This window comes from Rhea americana, unplaced genomic scaffold (genome assembly GCF_003343005.1).
Source record: "Rhea americana isolate MKP2758 unplaced genomic scaffold, rheAme1 scaffold_4, whole genome shotgun sequence".
NCBI classification, from domain to species: Eukaryota; Metazoa; Chordata; class Aves; order Rheiformes; family Rheidae; genus Rhea; species Rhea americana.
In genome coordinates, this window is record NW_028186534.1 from 11614102 (window position 1) to 11634942 (window position 20841).

The 20841-nt window shown below is 41.1% G+C and overlaps 2 protein-coding genes across 3 annotated transcripts in view; one reads left to right on the forward strand and one right to left on the reverse strand.

Annotated features, from left to right (window-relative positions):
* COL9A3 (collagen type IX alpha 3 chain) overlaps positions 1 to 19150 on the forward strand; it is a 44658-nt gene extending 25508 nt beyond the window's left edge. Inside the window, exons 17-32 of the mRNA XM_085314164.1 lie at positions 415 to 468; positions 773 to 826; positions 1567 to 1620; positions 2418 to 2462; positions 3467 to 3520; positions 3948 to 4001; positions 6966 to 7019; positions 7777 to 7848; positions 11457 to 11492; positions 12925 to 12969; positions 13514 to 13546; positions 13909 to 14055; positions 14697 to 14751; positions 15646 to 15828; positions 15958 to 16035; positions 18129 to 19150. Coding sequence (XP_085170290.1) covers positions 415 to 468; positions 773 to 826; positions 1567 to 1620; positions 2418 to 2462; positions 3467 to 3520; positions 3948 to 4001; positions 6966 to 7019; positions 7777 to 7848; positions 11457 to 11492; positions 12925 to 12969; positions 13514 to 13546; positions 13909 to 14055; positions 14697 to 14751; positions 15646 to 15828; positions 15958 to 16035; positions 18129 to 18304 — 1194 coding nt within the window. The 3' untranslated portion in view covers positions 18305 to 19150. The remainder of the gene's footprint in view (positions 1 to 414; positions 469 to 772; positions 827 to 1566; positions 1621 to 2417; positions 2463 to 3466; positions 3521 to 3947; positions 4002 to 6965; positions 7020 to 7776; positions 7849 to 11456; positions 11493 to 12924; positions 12970 to 13513; positions 13547 to 13908; positions 14056 to 14696; positions 14752 to 15645; positions 15829 to 15957; positions 16036 to 18128) is intronic.
* A 1035-nt stretch (positions 19151 to 20185) lies between these two features.
* TCFL5 (transcription factor like 5) overlaps positions 20186 to 20841 on the reverse strand; it is a 5138-nt gene continuing 4482 nt past the window's right edge. For both annotated transcript variants that reach the window (XM_085314166.1, XM_085314165.1), the window contains exons 5-6: positions 20831 to 20841; positions 20186 to 20378 (exon numbers count right to left, since the gene is read on the reverse strand). The exon at positions 20831 to 20841 is cut by the window's right edge and continues 131 nt beyond it. In XM_085314166.1, the coding sequence (XP_085170292.1) occupies positions 20259 to 20378; positions 20831 to 20841 (131 nt within the window). In that variant the 3' untranslated portion in view covers positions 20186 to 20258. The remainder of the gene's footprint in view (positions 20379 to 20830) is intronic.

The following is a 20841-nucleotide window of genomic DNA, read 5'->3' on the forward strand; positions in this document are numbered from 1 at the left end:
ATTATTATTGAGCCAGAGGTTTTGATTTGTTGGGCGTACTGTGACTAATCTGCTGCATCTTTCTGCCTGAGGTTCAGGTCATAGCAGAGTAGAGATTATCAAGAATATGCTTGCTTCTCTGTTGATCAGATATTTAATCTTAAATATTTCTTCTCGAACACAGCCCATGTAAAAGGCAACTAGCCTATGTATCTCTGTGCTTTGAAACAATAAGAGAATTTTCTCAGATGCCACAGCCAGCATTGCATAGGTTTACTGGTGTGCCCTGAAAGAACCACTATCCCTATATAAATAAGTCAAGAGCCCACACAGACTGGATGAAATATCCCTATGAAGTTTAACTATTACATTTGTTTAATGGAGTTTTTTAAGGACTATGTCCTGAATAACACAGGATTTGTTACTGATTTCTAGGGTAGACCTGGACCAAAAGGAAACCCGGGGGCTCGTGGACTCATAGGAGAACCTGTAAGTCAGTTAAGTAGGATGCAGATCTCTGTCTTGTTTGCAGATAACAAGACAAGACATGATAGGGGAGGTCTTGCATCTTACAAACTGTGTTATCAGACTTCTACTCTGCATGTCTATTTGTGCAGCCTTCAGAGTGGGCCTGGTTAGACCAAACCCTAGTTGTCCTGCTGTTAATGACAAATCTCCCTTTCTTCCAGTTAGCCTAGAGCTGAGCCCATTGCCAAAAGATTCTTTGATGTGAATGTATTTTGCAAGCCACAATGTCTGTCATGACCTTAACCTGCCCTGTACATGGTTGCAGGGCATACCTGGCAAGGATGGACGAGATGGAGCTCCTGGACTCGATGGTGAGAAGGTTTGTAAAGTCCTACTTACAAACTGTGCAGAAAAATTTCTGTTACTGTCCCGTGTGTGTTGTGAAGTTGTTAATGCTCATGAGGAAAGAGCATAGCTGGAGAGCTTTTGCTTCTAGAGAGAGTTTTTCAGGAGTGTAACAAGTGAAGAGGAGCAAAGTTGTGCCCATTAATTAATCCCAGGGAGGTTCCCTGAAGAAAGAAGATGCACATATGGGCCATAAACATACAACCTAAACTCAACTAAGTCTCTCTACTTAGTTGTTCCTATTGGCTGACTCTAGGGCTTCAGAGATGCTTTTTCAGAGCTGTTGACAGAGGCATCTGTTTATTCTAATTGGCTGTAGACAAAGTGTTGTCAGGTGCTAGTTGCCTGATTCCTGAACGATGATCCCACAGGAACATGCTCTCTGTGTTGCCAAGGAAGGAAGGGTCTTGGATTATTAACACTGGCAGTTGTGAGAGGACTAGAGAAACACTTGCAAGCACTGAGCACCCAACTGCCTCTTGTTTCCAGTGGGTGCCCAGCTCCTGTAGGCACCTTTGCACCAGTGTAAGCTCACCCCAAGCACTGCTCAGTGCAATGCCCATCTTGCACTCTGCAGGTACAGCAGGCTCTTGGATCTGCACATGCTGGGGGTGGTGGGAGATTTAAAATGCCTGTTTGACAAAGATATAGGGGAGACATTTACAAACCATTTCCGAGTAACAGAGGTCTCTCCTAATCTCTCAATGTCAACAGGGCGATGCAGCTCGCATGGGTGCTCCTGGAGAGAAGGGGCCAAACGGACTTCCTGTGAGTATGGCGGCATGACCAATTGCCCTCGAGGCATTACAGCAGCTTAGCATTTCACAAAGATACGTTGTGGGAGGAGGAGAGGTTTGCTTTGTGCACTGCCTCACAAGGAGCCCCATTTAAGCCAAGACAAAATATACTTTTCCTGCAATACAGAGGGGGAGCAGTGCACAAGACAGAGTGGAACATATCTGGAGTGACACCAGCTAGTAATATAGAGGTACCCTGGCCTTTGGCCAGTCTCACTCAGTTTAATATCTGTGTTTGAAATAGACTTTCCTTACCAAGTCCCAATGATGTGCATCCCTTATGCAGGGAGCTAAGATTTGGGATACACTGACCAGGATCCAACAGTATTCTGAGCTGTGTCCTTGGCTTGCTTAGTGTTTACTGACAAAATATCTCTCCAGACTTCCAACTATTTAAATGGAGATAAAGTATTCCTTCCTTCCTGTTTTGCAGAGTATCTTGAACATTCTTGGAGGAAGGTTTCTGCAGAGCAAAATGCTGCTGTTGCTGTTTTATTTTATATATTTCTTTGCTCTAATTACCAAGCAGTAGGATATTCAGAGCTGCTAGGACAGTGAACAAGTGGGAAATTGAAGCCACCATTTTCATGGCAAAAACTGCAGAAATGTAAATACTCTGTTACTTCAAGCAAATGTTGTTCCTTGTATGTCAAATCAGACCAGCATAGCAAATTTAATAACTTCACTTCTTCTGACACTGCTTTGTTTTTTTTCTTTGTTTGTTTTGGTTTTGTTTTGTTTTTTTGTTTTGTTTTTGTTTTTTTACAGGGATTGCCTGGAAGAGCAGGTATTAAAGGCTCAAAGGGTGAACCAGTAAGTGAATCTCTTTAATGATGACTTTTGATGGGGAAGCTATTAACTGTGTTGTGTCAAGGCTTTTTCGATTTGTGGGGATTCACACCCCTAGAGGGATGACTTACCTCAAAGTGAAGGTGCCCATATTGCTGCCCAGACTGAATTCCCCTGGCAGCGATGAGTAGACGTTGGGTACAACAACAACTGACGAGGCCCTGCTCTTTTTAGGACAGGTGTTGCACCTATTTCAGTGAAGACATATTGGATACACAGGAAGGTCACCAGTAGTTTGGTAAATCTCAGGAAGGGAAGTGTGCCCCTTTTTAAGGGGCAAGATTAATCTTCTAATTAATCCCTCTCTGCTTACAAGAGAAAGCCAAAGAACCACTGAATGGACAGAGATTTGGATGGACGGACAGAGACACACACACACACACACACACACACCCCAGGAAAAAAACCACAACAGAGCTCTAGATTGGCATATACATGTGAGATGAAAGAAAATCTCAGACAAACCAAAACAGTGTATCACAAAGCAATTCTGGGAAGTGTTATCTGTCTTTCCCTCCTATTCCTTTCTGTATTTCCCCCATCTGTACCTGCTTTATTATTCTTGCTAATCCTCATGCATACGAGATACCTGCAGGAAGACATTTCTCCTTGCACGACAGTGACATAAGGATGAATGAAGTGAGGTTTCCTGAGCATCCCTCCAACAGGTTTTCCATGTCTTGCTGGGCCACTTTAGCCTGAGATGGGATGTGGTGGCATCATCATAGGGCTGACAGCCCTCCTTAGTCACTGATCTTGGTGCAGGAGGTACAGCTCATCAATTCTCTAAATGTCCATTGTATAGTGTTTTCTCTTCCTGGTCTTAAAACTATAAAAGTTTATCACTTTTTATTTCCTTCCTTTCAAGTTTTAACTCCCTCTTTCAGTTCCCACTTTGTTGCTCTGGGTAGGACAAAAGTGACTCGGAAGATATGCCCCAAATGAGTGTTTGCTTTTCTCCTCTGCAGGGCAGTTCTGGAGAGATGGGAGAGGCAGGTCCCTCCGGAGAGCCAGGCATCCCTGTACGTAACACTGTGACTTACATCTGTCATGAGCTCTGCTGAGTGTGTTTTAAACCAAAACATGAATCTGGAGCTTAGATGCTGCACAAATTCAGTAACAAGATCAGTGCTACGTCTCCTATAACACACACCTACCTGCAGTGATGGGTGCTCTTAGGCATCCTGTGCTTATGGGGAAGCTGCTGAGTGAGCGTGGTGCAGTCCAGCTGGATGGACACTTCCAGGCACAGACATGCGTTCCCTGAGGTGGAGGTGCAAGCCCCCAAGGTGGGCTGCATGGCCTAGTGAATGCAGCATCACTAGGCCACGCACTTGTTGGAAATTGAAATAACCTGGCTGCAAACAATGTGCACCGGCTCTGCAGTGGGTTGGAGAGGGTGAACTTGATGCTCCCAAATGGCATACCTGACTTTGGTGTTGTTGCTAGGGCGATGCCGGTATTCCTGGTGAGAGAGGCCTGCCGGGACCCAGAGGAGCAACTGTAAGTATAAAACTGCTTCTTAAAGTGCAAATCAAATGGATACCAAAATAGAGTTTGGTAGATGAGATTACTGCCTGGCTAAAATAAAAGGCTGTATTCTCTATGGGTGTTGTCTCTTGGGAGTCTCAGCAGATCCATAAATGGGTCAGATCCTGCTCTCGCTGATAGCTCTATGCAAATGCAAAGTGATTTCTCCCTTTTCATGTAGCAAAGAAAGCTGAAGTTGTCAAGAGGTTTATAGGGCTGCTACAGTCAGTACAGGAGAGCCTGGACACCCAGCAATTCTCTGATCAGATAATAAAGTTCAGCTTGTCCTGAATGTGAGTTAATGAAGTAATGCTTCTTTAAAACTATTCCAACATGCCTAGCCAGCAGCACATGAAACGTGAAATCCTTCCTGTTCCTGTATCACTTTCCTTGGAATGGTAGCAGTTTATTGCAGAACCTGAGACCATGTAAGCAACAAAACTGGACAGCCTGCATGTTGCCATATTGAATGACAGGAGCTTGAAATGTGTTAAAGAGTTTGTTGAATTATTGACAACCTCTTGCCTTTCTTGCACCAAATTGCATGCTTTTCACAACTGCTTGGAAACACCTCAAAATTCACAACCATATGGAATGAGACCAAAACAATTTTCTGATGAGGAATCTGTTCGCACATCCCCTATCTCATCTGCCCCCCCCCCCCCAACCCTGTTGTAGCATCATCCTGCCAGGAGCTTGCAAAGGAAGTGAATGTGGATGTGAATCACTAGGAAACACAACTCCTTGTACAGCCAGGACTGTTTTCATTTTTACACTATGAACTGGCTACTTTCTGAAACTTCAGGGTTAGAATCCATTGAGGAACTCAGTGGAGCATTTTATTCCTGCATTCATTCTGTTCCCTACATCATCTCATAGCCTAAGAAATACAGAGCTACAGGAACTGCAGTGCAAATCTTCTGAAAATAACTACATGGCTGCCTTTGTGTCCCTACTAAACAACATATGATAAAAAACATTTTTTATTATTGTTCACACTATTAAAAATGCTAGGATACCATTTATTTGCTCACTTCCCAATTATTGTTGCTGTTGTGGTTGACCTTCCAAGATTTTTGTTGTGCTTTTTATTTATTTATTTATTTTTAATATCTCATTTTGAAATCCAGAAGCCTACAGCAAGACTAACATGATTTCTGGTATGTGTCACTTGAAAGAAATTGAACAATATAATGATTTATCGTTTGTGAGCAGCTGCTCTTTAAACATCGAAGGAAAGGGAAATCAGCCTTAGAAATAAACTAAATTAATAATGTTTGCTTTCCTGTCTCCAAATTTTTCATCAAAATTGGATGCCTCAGAAAAGATACTGTATTATTATAGCCAAAGAGCAAACATTGATTGATTTAACCGTATTGACACAGACTTCTGCAATGGAGACAATAGCAGTTGAACCAATGTTTATTTCTACTGATCTGCAGTGTTAGATTCCTAAGTGTTATACGAAATGTATTTAATCCTGGGCTATTAAAATAGAGATGCAGGATTTGTCCAGTGTTAAGACTATTTGGCTTAAACTAATTTGACTTTCCTTATCATACTAAATCAAGGGTTACTTTATGTTCACAGGCCATCAAGATCTACCAAATGCCAACATTTTTGAAAGCACTAGAATAGCAAAGTAATTTTGACACAATTTAATGTTACTTTCATAGAGTTCTGTCTTTATAACTCTCAATTTCCTTGTTGAATTAAAAGCTGAAAATAAAAGTGGAAAGAGTAACCACAAAAATATCTGAGTAATTCTTTGAAAACAGTGGTAATGTATTTAAGCAAATAGGCTCCTATTTCTGGGCTTTCTGTACAAAGTTACAGCCACGCTGATCCTGTCAGCAAAGCAGGGATAAGGTGACTGATACAGATTGTAATTTTAGTCACATTGCACAAAAGGATTTCCTCTTTTTTTTGGCGATGGCCTGAAGAAATGAAATAAAGTAATGGATGTTTAGATATCAAGGTGAATTTGTAGGGCTAAGAATTAGGGGGAAATACATATAAAACCTTCAAATACTATTGTAAAAAGATCTAGAAGAGTTGTGCAGACAAAGCAAGTACAGATGCCTTTTTAACACTGGCTGCACCTGCCTTGCAGTCCCATGGATACTTGACTTTTTCAGTATATTGGATAGTCCATGCTGACTGAGGTGGCCAGTGTAAAGTTTATTAGAATCCCTCTACACTGCAGCTGGTGGAGATGACTGCAAAAGGAGATAAAGCTGAAGTCCCACTTTGTCACAGAAGTTTGTCTAAGGCACCTATTTCAAAAAGACACTTCAGAAAATTGGATTTAGATCCTTAAATTACTTGGATTTTTATTTTACCCATTATATTTTATTGTATATCTGATTTTCTCAGTAGAAAGCAATAGACTCCTAACAGTAATGTTCATTTTCTCTGTAGAATGCTGGCTTTTAAAAGCACCTGCACTAAGAGAAAGCCTAAGAGGCTGTGTTTTTTGCTGTATTGCAGGTACAAAATATGTCCAAGCAAGTGGATGAAATTGCCATTTTTTTGTGTCTAAGTGCATGGAGCACATATTTTACAGCTGTTTCTTGCAGAACTGGACCAATTAAATGCTTAGTACTGAGATGGCAGATCCCCTTTAATGTATGTTTTCCGTGCAGTCTCATGGTTCCACTCTTTACTGTCACTGATCTTTTCTATTCATGAGTGTGATATGTCTAAGCATTAACAATATAGAAATAAGCATTTTTTGTTAACAGTAACTATTAATAAAGTTCAGCATACCTCAGACATCACTGTAATGGCTGTTCATCGGCATTGCCACTGGAAAAACTGTTCTTCACCACAAAACCGCATGTTTCCTCTGTGTTAGAACCGAGTCAATTTGATTACAGGTGTGACTTAGCTGGCCCTGAATTGTCTTCTTACAAATGTTTATCGTTCTCCTTTCAGGGCCCACTTGGTCTTCAAGGTCCAATGGGTGCCCCAGGTGTAAGAGGCTTCCAGGTCAGTATGCCGGTAACGAGAGTCATTTAATGTGTGTCATGTTCTGGAAGGTCAGATAATGCATGATGGCAACAAATGATAGGAAGAAACGTCCTTCCATTTGTCAGAACCAAGTTAACACCTTTGTTAATGCAGTACAGTAGAAAGAAAACAGGGCCAGATGAGCTGCCTGCTAGAGGAAATGGTATTTAGTGTTTGTTTACAAAAAAGAGGGTTGAGTTTGATCTGCATAAAAATATCTTACTTTCTTTTCCACATAGAAATCCCCAGCCTATCTGGTTAAAAAAAGTATATAGTGCTAGCTTCTGAGCATCACTGTATCTATCAGTCAGGAGTTACAGATGTGATTTTATTAGAGAAGGAGCTAGGCCAGCAGCAGGCTGGAGCACTTTGGCAGTATGGTTGACTGCAGTTGGGAAACATGGTGGAGCTGAAGTCAGAATAAACTATATCAACCAAAGCAGAATTTTGCTAGCAGAGACTGTGCCCTCTCTAAGAGTACTCTGCAAAGCCTTCTGGTGTTCAACCAGGCATTGGAGGCTTTGTGGAGCCTGAAGGCTGCGTGCCCAGAAGGTTCATCTGCAATAAGGCAAAGTGTTTCCTTGTCCACAGTACAGGAGATGAAGTCAGAATAAGCAGGAAATTCCTGGGACCTGGAAGTAAGGAACAGTCAGCAAGCAGTTATGGGGATGTCATGGGTTTCTTGTCACTTTAAGCTGTAGCTCTTTATTTATTTATTTATTTATTTTCCTAACAGGGCCCCAAAGGTGCCAGTGGGGAACCTGGCCTTCCTGGTCCAACTGGAATTCGTGGAGAGTTTGGTGACAGGGTAAGGAAAGGAAGATAATCTGTTTCTAATTCCTGTTTTGGAGGCATGAAATATGACCTCCAAACATTATATGGCTGGTATCATCCTGGAGAACGCAAGTAGGCTTGGAGAACACCAGTAATTGGGCATCTCAATGCACCATTGTAGCAGCTGAGTGTCCAAGACAGACCCTACAGAAAAGTAATCTTGACCTTTCGGGCCTTCAGCATCCAACCTACCTCCAAAGTTTATTTTTGGGTCCATGTCTGTCTTTGCTCACATCACTTAGATGTTCTTTTAAAAAAAAAAAGAGAGAGAGAGAGAAACATGGGTCCTGCCTCTTTTATGGCTTGACTCATGTTCCTGTCCATGTTTCCATTTCAGTTCCTAGAAGTCCCACTATTTTTAGACAGAATGGATTATTTTAGAGAGACTTCTGGGATGATATCCTAGCCAGAGTAGACAACTATTTGTTTCTTTCGTGTTCTGTATAATAATTTCTCATGTGCTTTCCATGAGCACAAGAGAGCTGATTCACCCATTGTTATTCAGAGCTTTGATTAGGGTTTCTGGACTTCTAAAAAAAACGTATTTTACTCAGTGATTTCTTTCTGAACAGCAACACACCTGGCCCCCACACTTCAGGATAAATCCAGCTTTCTATTTAAATGAATTCATTCTCATTTAAAAGAAGCCAGCAGGGCAAAGCCCACAGCGCTTGTTCGGGGTTTGCAGAACAGTGGCTGTGTGTTCGCCAGCTCCCTTGACTCCAGCTTTAAGGTGAAGTTTCTGTGTAAATAATCACTGTGGCACCTTGGGGTTTCACAATGGCCCTTCTGTGCTAGGCTCCAGGCAGGTTTCAAAAAACCTCTTAGCTGGAAGGACTGTGAGTCTGGAAGGGTAAAACAGGCGGGTTATTATGGAGCCGTGGGGTCCTGCTTGCATTCAGAGCATTGCTGTGGTGAAAAATGTGTGTTCAGAGGGGATGTGGCCCCAACACCGGCCAGCCTGTTACCCAGAGAGCTTCTCTGAGCAAAGGGGAGGAAAATCTGATGCTTAATGCAAAGGGACTCGCGGTAAAAATATCTAGGTTTTATTTCTGGCTGTGAAGTTAAGTGAATTTGCTCTTAAATGTCATTGCTGTTTCTCAGCCCCCGGCTCGTTAACAGCTTTCTCCAGGAAAACGTGCTGTAGCGAGCTCAGGTGGCCCTGGAGACTTTCTGCCTCCACGAATGCAACTGGCACTTAGCGTAACTTCGATATTGCCCGTTCCGTCACACTGGTCTGAGTGGCAGCCGCCTGCAGCCTTAGTCCCCTGCGCAGGCAGCTGGGGCGGCTGAGCAAAGAATCAGCCTTGCAATTTTCCACCCTTCCTATTTGGCACAAGATTTGACCTGGGGAGAAGCTAAAAGCTCAGAACACACCTCAATAGCTTAAGGAAACGACCTTTCTTGCTGGGGCAGATGACACCTGCTGTGGGCTGAGTGAAGAGCACAGCGATACCGAGCTGGGTTTGCATCGCTGACAGGCTAGCCTGGTCGCCCTGACTTAAATAAAGATGGGAACAGGATCGATACAACCCTCCGCCCAGCTGCCTCTAACCCTTCACACTCCACTGAAATCAATTGTGCCTGGGTTTTTTTCTTTGCAAAAAATGATTCTTACCAGCCTGAGTTAACAGGTACTGACATGTTTTTTCACAGCTTTCAGCCTGGCTGTATTCAGGAATATAAATCAGCATATCAATAAATTTATTGTTCTTGCATGAAGAATATAAGAGCTTAGTGCAGTGCACCATAAGATATGCAACAGCACTGAGACTATATAGAAACCATCTTTGCTATTGACGTGGGATATTGGGGAGAAGGTGGATTTGACAGTTGTTATCGATGGAGGTGGTAACTGGCAAACATTTTTTCTGAGCATTTTACTAAGAACAAATCCCTGGGAATTCTGAATGCTGCAATAGTCCAGGGTAATATCTCTCTCAGTGATTCTTCTCTACGCGCTGGCAAACACTGGATGCCCAGGGAAAAATGTTACTTGTGTTTGGCTGGAGAGTGGCAAAACCACGAGGACGGCCAGTGAATGTGGAACTGGTCGTTCTCAGGGCCATTAAATTCTTGTTGCTCTTTCCCACTGCGAGGAATTGCTACTGTGGAAAATTACAGAGTTTTGAATCAAAATATTTAGGGCTAAGTTTTTCTCTAAGAGAGCGTTCTGCATAAGGCATGATCTTTGGTGACTGAACTTTATTTTGTTGCCATAAACTGTTACGGAGTATTGGAACTTCATGAAGGTTGGAATATAAATCTAGATTACAATAAAATGGTCAGAAAATAATATATTGTATTTGCCATTAGTACACATAAAATGGGAGATATAAATGGTCTGATCATTTTTGTATTTCTACCTCTCATTGTCTGTTTTGCAGAGAATTGTCTTTTTCTTCAACAGAAATCCTTCCCCCCCTCAAATTATTCAGTGCCTAATTGAAGCAGAGTGACATGCCCACATTGCATGAGTTTGTCCTCTGTTAATACTCTATTCTGCTGAGCCACCTCTAGATCTAGGTATTAAAAAATGGTCAGTTTGGAGATGTCAGAGCGATGAATGTGCCATAGAAATCCTGTTTAAAGAGTAAAGTGGTTGAATTTGCCCTACAGATTCTGCTCTAGAGAAGAAAGTCTGGGGTTTCCTGAACTCCATTCTGGCTCTGCTAAATGGACCCAGAGTTGCAGAACGGGGCTAGAAATGTTCCATTCCCTCTTTGCGAGTGCCAGGTAGACACACTTAGACTTGGAAGGATTTTTTCAAGCTGCCTTAAAATTATTTCTAGGATGATGATTGCCTCTCCTTGACTCATCATCTAAATGTATTTTATTCCTATGGACATGTTCTTCTGTGGATCTCAAAGTCAGGAGTAGCTAACTCTAAACACCAGGAAAACTGACAGTCTAAGGAGGCCTTGAAAAACGATCCTGACTTTTTTCCTTACAATACAAAAACATCCTCATCCGTTTTATGCTGTGAGTAAATTCAGTCCACTTTTCCCATCATCCAGTGTGAAAGGGAGAGATCCATTGCCCACTAATCTTATCCTGGAGCTTCTTCTGTAATTTTGGGATTTCTAAAATTGCTGTTTCAGACTTGATATCCAGATGACAATAATGAAAAATAGATGGGCAGGAAGGAAAAGGGGTTCCTGCCTCTGGGATGTCTGGAGAAAGAAGACTTCCGTGAAACAGGTTTAAAAAGGGGGAGAAAAGAATAAGACTAAATGCACAGAAATCATTTTAGTTTTACTTAGGGGCTAGGGCAGGAGACAGCCCGTTCATAGTCTGAAGTGCTGCTCCTGCAGCGACCCTGCGCTGTAGCTGGCGTGGCAGGGGGCCGGAGAAACTCTCCTGCACTGCACAAGCCAGCAACTGTAGAGTGCCACAGAACTAGCAAGAAGGCTTAAAATCTCTTCTTATTTCTAAGAAATGTGAATGAGACTTTGTCTCTCCTCCTTGGTGATTAGGAGACTAATTCCCATGCTCTGCCATTGGAGTGAATATCTGACCACACCAGGAATTCACAGGAATATAACAGTTTGAGCTCACTTGCCTTCTTTTGCTTATTCTCAGGGTCCTACCGGTGTTACTGGTCCCAAAGGTAACCAGGTAAGTGAAGCTGATCTTCCTTCTAAGATAATTTCATGTTCTAATCAACAGTTCAACTGTACTTCAGCTGCAGCCTGCTTTTCCTATCCTTAAAATGAAAGTGGAGCAGATACCAACAAAACACTTTTTGTTCCAATTTTTTTGGTGTTGATGAGAGACATAAAAATGCTGTGATAAAAAAAGCTAGACTTGCGCTGTTTATTTTGTAACCACGAGGCATGCAATACGTAAGCTCCTCAGCATTCGTTCCTCAAGTAAGTTTAGAAGTGCAGTGTTTCACTGGGGCTGTTCAGTGACTAATGCAGAGGATTTACCCTAGCCACGAAGCCTAACAGACTAATGAACTAATTTAATCTTTTAATTTTTGCTGCTTAACTTCCACATTTGGATTAATCTCAGAGATGAGTGTTTGAGCCAATTTGCATCAAATATATAACTTATGCTAATGAATGATTTTTTTTGAGAAAATGGAGTGCTTTTCCAACAAATATTGCTGGTTTTGTTTGCAGATTTCAGTTGCTGCGTGGTCTCTGTTTTGTTGCTAAGGGAAAGATAATCCAATCTCCATTTGTCTTGAAATAACTTCCTCTCTAGAGCGTATGGTCACCATAACGATGTTCATTATCTGCTCTAATTGCTGTGTAATGTGCAAGCTCTGCTGCTTCAGCATAGGATCGAGGAAATGCTGCAGCGTGCAATGAATCATGTCACTCCCAGCGATGCTTGAATTGCATGCCTCTGTTGGCTTGAGGGAGAGTGATCCACAAATTGATGCTCCTTGTCGCAGCTAGTAAAATTCATGTCGCCAGATCTTTAGCCACCCTCATGTTAGGGGCTGAGACTGAGCTGCTGCCAAGCCTCTCCCCAGACCAACTGCAGAGAGAGGATCCTCACCAGAAGGTGATGGATCACATCTGTTTAAGGGTGGGATGACTTAGCTTTGGAGAGGACTCTTTCTGCTGAGGAGAAAGCTACACTGGACATTGAATATTCAGCTGCTGTTGCAAACCCACCTTTTCTGTGAGCTCCAGAGGTGGGGAACCTGAAATTCAGATTCTCTGGAAGAAACTTGTAAAAAGTCCCATTCCAGACACTTCATGTCAGAGGCTCAGTGGGGCAGGTAAAATGCTGCCCCTGAGTGCTTGTTAAGGAGCCACCACCTGCCCATGGTGGTGTCTGTGGTGATTGCCTGGTCCTGTCTGTATGAATTCAGTTTTTCATCCTGCATCTAAGTTCTAGCCTGCTGCAAAGAGCACCTGGGCCTTGTGTGAGCTGCCTCCCACCCGGGTACCAGTGTTAGCTGGGAAGCAGCTACCATGGAGATCGGCTTTGGGAAGAGAACTTCCTTTTGCAGGAAGCGGTACAAGCTGCTAGGTGCGCCCGTCTCCCTTACAAGCTGAGGCTTCAATACATGCTGGTGTTTCACTTTCAGGGCATTGCTGGAGCAGATGGCCTCCCAGGTGACAAAGGAGAATTGGTAAGTGTCCTTAGAGGGCCTAGAGAATCAAGAACTGATATGGCCAGGCAAAATTAACCATGCCAGAGCTCCAAGAGCCATCGTTACACCGCTGGTTGTGAGAAGGAAGAGGCAGCCCAAGCCTTCCGTCCGCCATGTGCACTGTGTCCATTAGCTCTCGTCTTTAGGAAGCCCTGCATAGCCAGCGTGATCCTTACAGAGCTGTGGCGTATCACCACTGAGCTGTCATTTTGCTCCGCAGAGCAGCAGGGAACACTGTTGTGGCCCTGATGCAGGGTCTAGATCATCTCAAAATGTAGCCAGGTTGCCCTTGCTGGCATTCAGCGTTGGTTCGTAGCGCAAGCCTGTTACCCAAAGTGCTCTGGCCTGTTGTGCAGTCTCTAACATCCAGTTATTGTTCCTGGCACCTTGACTAGAAAAGCCCATTAGGTGCTATGTATGCATCTGCTCTGCTTCCCAAAGCAGGGGAAGCAGGAGATTTGATTCAGATTCAGATTTTTTCTAATGGTTCATTTTCTTCATATTTTCCTTTTATTTTCCATAGGGTCCCTTTGGTCCTCCTGGCCAAAAAGGAGAGGTATGTGTCAGACTCTGCAGACTTGTGCCCTGAAAGGTTTGGGAGTAAATATGCTTCCTGCATCTCTCGCTGAGGTATCTCCATAATCTGCATTGTGGCATCATTTCCTAGAAGCATGTTTTCCTCGCAGCCATGCCACAAAATCTATGACAACGAGGATTCTTTATGGCATTTACATGGCTCAAACTGGTTTTGGTAACTGTGTTGCAGCACAGACATGGAGTCTAATTATCATGACCAGAAACACATGTGATCAGCCACATCAATTAGGGAAATAGGAAGAAAAGCTTAATTAATCCCCTTAAGAACATAATGGACAGTGTCCTCCTTTTTAATCTTTTCTTCCTTTTTCTTCATTACAGCCAGGAAAAAGAGGAGAGCTTGGTCCTAAAGGTGCCCAAGGACCTAATGGGACTGCTGGTGTACCGGGGATTCCTGGACATCCAGGGCCTATGGGCTTCCAGGGAGAGCAAGGCGTCCCTGGCATCACAGGAAAACCTGGCCCTCCTGTAAGTATTACCTGCTTTTGGGGCACAGTCAAGGAGTCACTGAAGTGAACAGATGGATTAAAAGCATAAAGTTTTGTCCTGTATTTTAGCAGACAAAAATAGGTAGATGCACACACAGGTAACAGTCCTTCAGCAGTAGAGTACCAGTGCAACAAGATTTATACAGTTTGCAAGTTTCAGTGTTAAGAGCAAATCCTCCGAATTCATACTTCGGAGAATTGATCTTCTCTCACAGTGATACACTAGTAGATTTTCTGCATTCATTAGAATGGGCTGTGTTAAGTCACTGTTTTCATTAGAAAAGTGAGTTAGAAGTTGGTCATTTAAAAATATAACTCCATTCACTTCTGCAAATGGTAGGTATGTCTTTGTCTAGAGCTAATGTCTCATCATTCAGGAAAGGCCAAATAACCTTTAAAATTAGAAATTAAATATATGGCCTCAAAGTTAATCCCTGCTATTAAGATCATAACTTCTCATTGAAGCTATCATCATGTAAGGGGGAAACTCATCCTCATGAGGGACCCTATGCTTCTTATTACTGAGCTGCTGGAAATGAGTTTGGAGCCGTGAAGTTTCAGTCAGGGATGATTATCAATGATGTGGATTTGTATAAGGCAGGATTATTTTGTTAATTGCAGGGCAAAGAAGCCAGTGAACAACACATAAGAGAACTCTGTGGGGAAATGATAAACGGTGAGTACTACTGGGAGAAAACGGACTTTAATTACCATATTTAGCTGAAGATATGGAGAGCCTGAATATAAGATGGCTCCTGAGATTTGTTATTTCTCTATTTTAATAGGGAAAAATAGGTTGACCTTTAATACAAGGCAGTTATTCAGGAAGTCACGTTGTCTGGGACATACTTCATTTTTCTAAATTTATTATTTTAAAATCATTCATCATGGTAACATGCCAAACATACCTTAAGCAGCTTTGACACAACTCTCATACCGGCATGCTGGCAGGTGCTGGATTGTGGGAGCATCTCCTCTAACCTTTGTCATTTTGAACTTCAGCTCCTATCTTGTCCCCTGTCCTCCCAGCTCTTTTCTCTCCTCTCTGCCACGCACCCCACCTCTCAAGGGACTCCAAGCTCCCAAGAAATGTTCTTATTTCTCTGGCGCTACTGTTGTGCATTTAAAGGTTACATTCACCATTTGGGATGAAGTTAAACTCTGAAAGCTTGTTTCAGAAAACTCATTTCAATAATTTAAGTATCGTTCTCTACAATATTTAAAATCTTTTGAATTTGTTTAGGAAGTAGGAAATATCAGTGGCTTTAAAAGCCTACAGATCGCTGACCAGAATCTCCATCTGTGTCTAGAAATTATTAAAAAAGAATTAAAAAATCTGGATGAGCTGGCATGGCAGACTCTGTAATGTTCAGTTTCCTTCTGCTAGAAGCAGTGTGTAGGAGTGGCAGAGAGCAAGAATTCTGCCTAAGCAGGCAACTTGCCTTTATTGTCAGAAAGTCAGTTTTCAACTGCTCCGTCAATTAACCACACGTGGTAGCAAATGACAGACAGCCAAGCACAGGGTGAAAATGCTGGCTGTGCAGTTTCACATTTAATGTTTTTTTTTCAGATCAAATTGCACAGTTAGCTGCTAATCTGAGAAAGCCGTTGTCTCCCGGAATGACCGGTCGTCCTGGCCCAGCTGGTCCCCCAGGGCCTCCTGGAACAAGGGGAAGCGTTGGGCATCCTGGTGCCCGTGGTCCCCCTGGATACCGGGGGCCAACAGGAGAACTTGGCGATCCGGGTCCCAGAGGTGAGGCTAAACAAGTGTTTCCTGGCAGTGTCCTGAGCATTTTGAGTTTCTTTTGACCTTTTCCCTTCCTGTGCTCTGATTTGGCTGCAGTATGCAACTTCTTGTTGAAATTCTCTTTTTATATTAAAGGTGATACTGGTGAAAAGGGAGATAAAGGACCAGTTGGTCAAGGTATTGACGGGCCTGATGGAGATCAAGGACTTCAAGGTAAGGCTGTGCAATATTTAATAATCCATGACTAAATTAAAGGCTATAGAGGGGACAGCTCTGCATGTTGTTGGCAGCGTATTATCATTAATTTCTCCCTAGAAGAATTACACTAGGGTTCTTTTCCTCTGGGCAGCATATTCGAACACATGGGGAACAGCAGGTGCACAGAGCTTGAACAGCTGGAACTTCATTAGAACATCACCTCTTCATACCTCTCCAATTTCATCCTAAGTGTTTTAGAGAAAAGGCTGCTGGGGACAGCAGAACTCTCTGTCTTGGTTCCTGCCAACTAATGGCTGTGAAAGATCAGGCACTCTTCTAGATCTGAAAGTCAGAACCCTTCTTAATTGCTCCCTTAATTGCTCGTTGTCAGATTCAGAAGGTTATTGTTTTCAGTAGTACTTTAGATACAGTAATTAGATAATAAACAAGTAGTACTCCAGTTCACTTAAAGGTGTGCAACACCTAGGTAACTCTGGCTCCAGACTAAGACAAAGGAAGGAATCATGCCTGTTGCTTCAAGTATTTCCTGCACGCGGTGTCCTGATGGACACCTGTCTTTTTGGTGCTAGCTACGACACAGACTACAAGCTATATAGTCCTTCAAGATTATTATTTCCAGATGAAACAAGACAGTTTCTGACAAACGAGATCTGGTCCCCAATTCTTCTGCAGACCTAACACAGCAACTTGTGTAACAATTTTGAGAGTACAGCAGTGTTATTGCTCTGCATCTGGCTACAATCTCAGTTCCTGAGGTCATTAATCCTTTATCAGAGGATTCAGAGATTCATTTATGCAAATTAATGAATATCTATTAGAAATTTTGAAAGAATAGTCTTTATTTTGCTTACCCGTTAAAATAGTTTTCTAATTGCGATTACATCTGCACAAAAGAGTATGTTACAGGCACCAAGAACAGGCGCTCCATCCATATAATTTCACAAAAACAGTGTACTTATACCTAGTTGTCCCAGATTTCTCCATAAAATAAGTGCATTAATCCATAAACATGTTTTCTTTTCCAAAGCTTGTGAAAAGATGCTGCTTTGCACATGTTAAGATATTGAAGGCATCTGTCCTACTCATGAAATATAAGATCAACAGCAGCTGCAATTCTTCTCTTACAAATAAACAGGATTAGGCACTTCTTTTATCATAATTAAGATCGGAATACAGGTTTATAGACTACCTGATACACTCGTCCTTCAGACGGACAGAATCTTACTTTACAGGATTTAAGGAAGTTTCAGTAGCTTGCATCAGACATATTCTTGTTATAGATTTGAGAGTTTTGTAAATTATGTTTGGCATGTGAAGGAAAAAAATTTAAAAATAAATAGCTTGGGTCAGTCAGTCCTAAGCAGAAATTATTTTTGCTAATAAACAAAATGTACATTTTAACATAAGTTTTTTGAAATTAAACACAGGTGTAAAGGAAGCTCCATATATGTACTATCAAGGGGATGGTCTGTATCATCATTCTCTTTGTTCTTCTACCCTTATTCAGAGTCTTAATGACTACTAGATTTTGAGAGGCAGAATGAATTGAGAGCTAAACCCTTCTGCCTCAGTTTTAGACCACTAAGGAGCAAGGTAGGGGCCAAGAAGGAGAGACAGATATGAGCACTCTTATAGGCACTCTAAGTAAGCTATAAGCTCACACATCTAATGCATCCCTTGAACCTGCTATTTACGGACCATGCAAAATAATTCTGGTTACAAATTAACTGCTGTTACTCGTGGAGTGATACACTAACTGAGGGAGGACAAAGATGGAGAACCCCCTTCTAGAATGGTCAGCAGAGGTCAGATATATACAGTGACAAATAAGCAATACCAAACACCTGCCTTCACCTATACTAAGGTAAGTCTAGTAAATCTGAAGGTACTCTAATAAATCCAATGCACATACTCCAAATTTAGGCTAAATTTATTCAACTACTTGTACTAAATGGCAATAACAAGTCTGATGTATAGACAATTGAAGTATTTCAATAAATTAGAAAATAATATATTTTTCTCTTTAAAATAGTAAAGGAAGGAACAAAGATAATATTTCATGAAATCTTTTTCCCCTTCTTGTTTAGGACCGCCTGGTGTACCTGGAATAAGTAAAAATGGTCGGGATGGTGCTCAGGGTGAACCCGGTCTTCCAGGGGATCCTGGTACTCCTGGTACTATTGGCGCTCAGGGAACTCCAGGAATATGTGACACATCAGCTTGCATGGGAGCTGTTGGAGCATCAACTTTGAAAAAATCATAAAACAACATTACAAGAAGTGGAGAAGTGACTGAATATTTAAGCAAACAGCGCATTGTAAGAAAGAGAGAATCCTCCTAGTGATAAATGGACAGATGTTCCTTCTCTTAAAATGAGTTAAGTGGAGACTGACATAGTAATTCAGTTCTATGGAAAAAAAAAGCATCAGACAAAAACTTTTAATAAAAGATGCTTTGTGAGCATTTTCTCCTCCCCATAATTATTTTCCAGAATCTTTACTGCTAAACAATCTCACCTTCCCTTTCTCCCTTTGCTGAAGAGACCAGCAAGAGGAAGCATTGTTCCTTTTTACCATCATCTCCCTAACTGTACTGAAGATCATGGCTAGTCTGTACAAGCGTTTGAGCCAACTGAATTCCTTGGTACTGTTCCCACTGACTTCAGTTACAGAGGTTCATGCACTGAAGTCCAAATTGTTAAGTTATTTAGGCGCCCAACTGTTATTTAATGGAAATTAGGCATTTAAGTATCCAGTATTTTTAAGACTATGGTCTAACTGAAGATCATAGCCCAGGTATATTTCCTGTCTACTCTCAGTCTTCTGATTGCACCTCAAATATCTGCAAGGACTAGTAAATAGTAAACCTCTTGCAATCAGATTCTGCAAAAGATGTAATGTACATATTTTAAGTTGCAGGGGAGAATTTTTGCATATTTCCATATAGTAATAAAGGAAATTAAGTAACAGCAGTCTCATGACCTCTAGTTAAACTATTTGCACAGTAATTGTGAATGAAACCCCAAAGAGAAGGGATGCTCTTTTAAAGACCAGCCAAAAAAAACCTGTATGAACTGTTGTAAAAATAAAAGGAGATTTTTTTAACCTTTTCCTTGTGATGCTGAAAGTGTCATTATACATACCAATGCTTTGATGAACTCCAACTTCCTAAGCTGTTTTAACTAGGATTGTATGGAAATAAATTGCTGCAAAATTGTGAATATCCGTGATTTAAAACAGTATTTATTTTGGAGACATTTTTGTACTTCAAAACCCGTTAGCATCATCTATTAAAAAAAAGAATTAATAAAGCCACTCTCAGTTCACAAACTATTCTATTTCTGTCCTAAATGCTGAAGTTTATGAATAATGGAGCCATATTAATCTTTAAACATGAAAATAGTCTTTGCAGTTAAATAATCTACTGTTTACAATATGCCACTTTTGGACTAAAGTAACAATACAAGAACCTGCTGGACAGTTGTTTATTAAACATTAAAAATAGTACTGTACTTTAAAAACAATGCTAACAGCATTGTATTACTCATGGGGGGGAATGTGTTAAAATATGCATGGCAAATGTGAACTTCATAATATCAGTACAATTTAGAAACTATGCACTTATTCAATTAACTACTACAACTTTTAATGGAAAAAAAAGGCATTATAATGGTACCTTTAGTTTCTTTTTATACTTGAAGAATGTATTTGCATCTGGTCATTAAAGGACCAGTTGATATTCTTCAACAATCCCTAACTGTACCACACCACTTTTTTTTTTTTCTTAAAAAAAAAAAAACACAATGCAGAACCATAAACAGAAAAAGAGTGAATGTTTGGTAACTAAAGGGGGAAAGTACTCAGTAGGTGTTGGGACATTGTCTTGCTGTCTCTAGTCACTGAGCCCCTTTATCAGAAAACTGATTAGTACTGTCAGTAGCTAATTTTCATTTCCATTTTGAATAAAGAATGTTTTCATTAATGGTCTATTTATGTATTCCTACACATTGCATTTTGCAAGACAGTCCTCGAGGCTATCATACTTATCACATGAAATGAAGCCCAGCACATAAACAAACACAGAAGAAAAAAAAAAAAAAAAAAAAAAAAAAAAAGAAAAAAAAAAAGAACAAACACAGAAGAAAAAAAAAAAAAAAAAGAAAACAGACTGGACCCTTGTTAGTTATCCATACTTCTCAAGCATTCAAGGCGGTCAGGTCAGACTACTTGATCTCCATAGCCATGCGTGTTTTCCTGCACTGGACATGCTATAAATGAGTCTGATCTTGCTATTTTTAGTCTCCTGCCTGTTTTACCACAGAACACAGTCTCAAATTCCTAAAAATCAAAATACAAAAATGATTATGTTTACTGTTTACTTTAAGATAGTGTTTTGCAAAACACTAGTGAAATGAAAACATACACTGCACCTTTAACAGGAAGTGATGGGGCAATACAAACAAGCTTTCTGTACACACATCATCCACTCTGTTAAGATAATTAGCAGAGCCAGAATTGCTCTTGGGCTTCAACTACAGTTGTAGTAGCACGGGAGCTGTTTACAGGGCACGTAGTCCTTTACTGCTCTCACAGGCTTTGAGACTGTGAGGGTATGTAGGTGTGAATTTAAAAACAATTTTTTTAAAGGAATGCTCAATGTTATATTTGTCTTTTATAAAGTAAATAGCAGCCAGCAAAAGCCTTGCACATGCTTTTAGCTATATTCTGATGGACTTACTTAAAATACTTTGCATTTTTATCAAGAACAACAATGAAGTTAGATTTAAAACCTTTTTCAGAG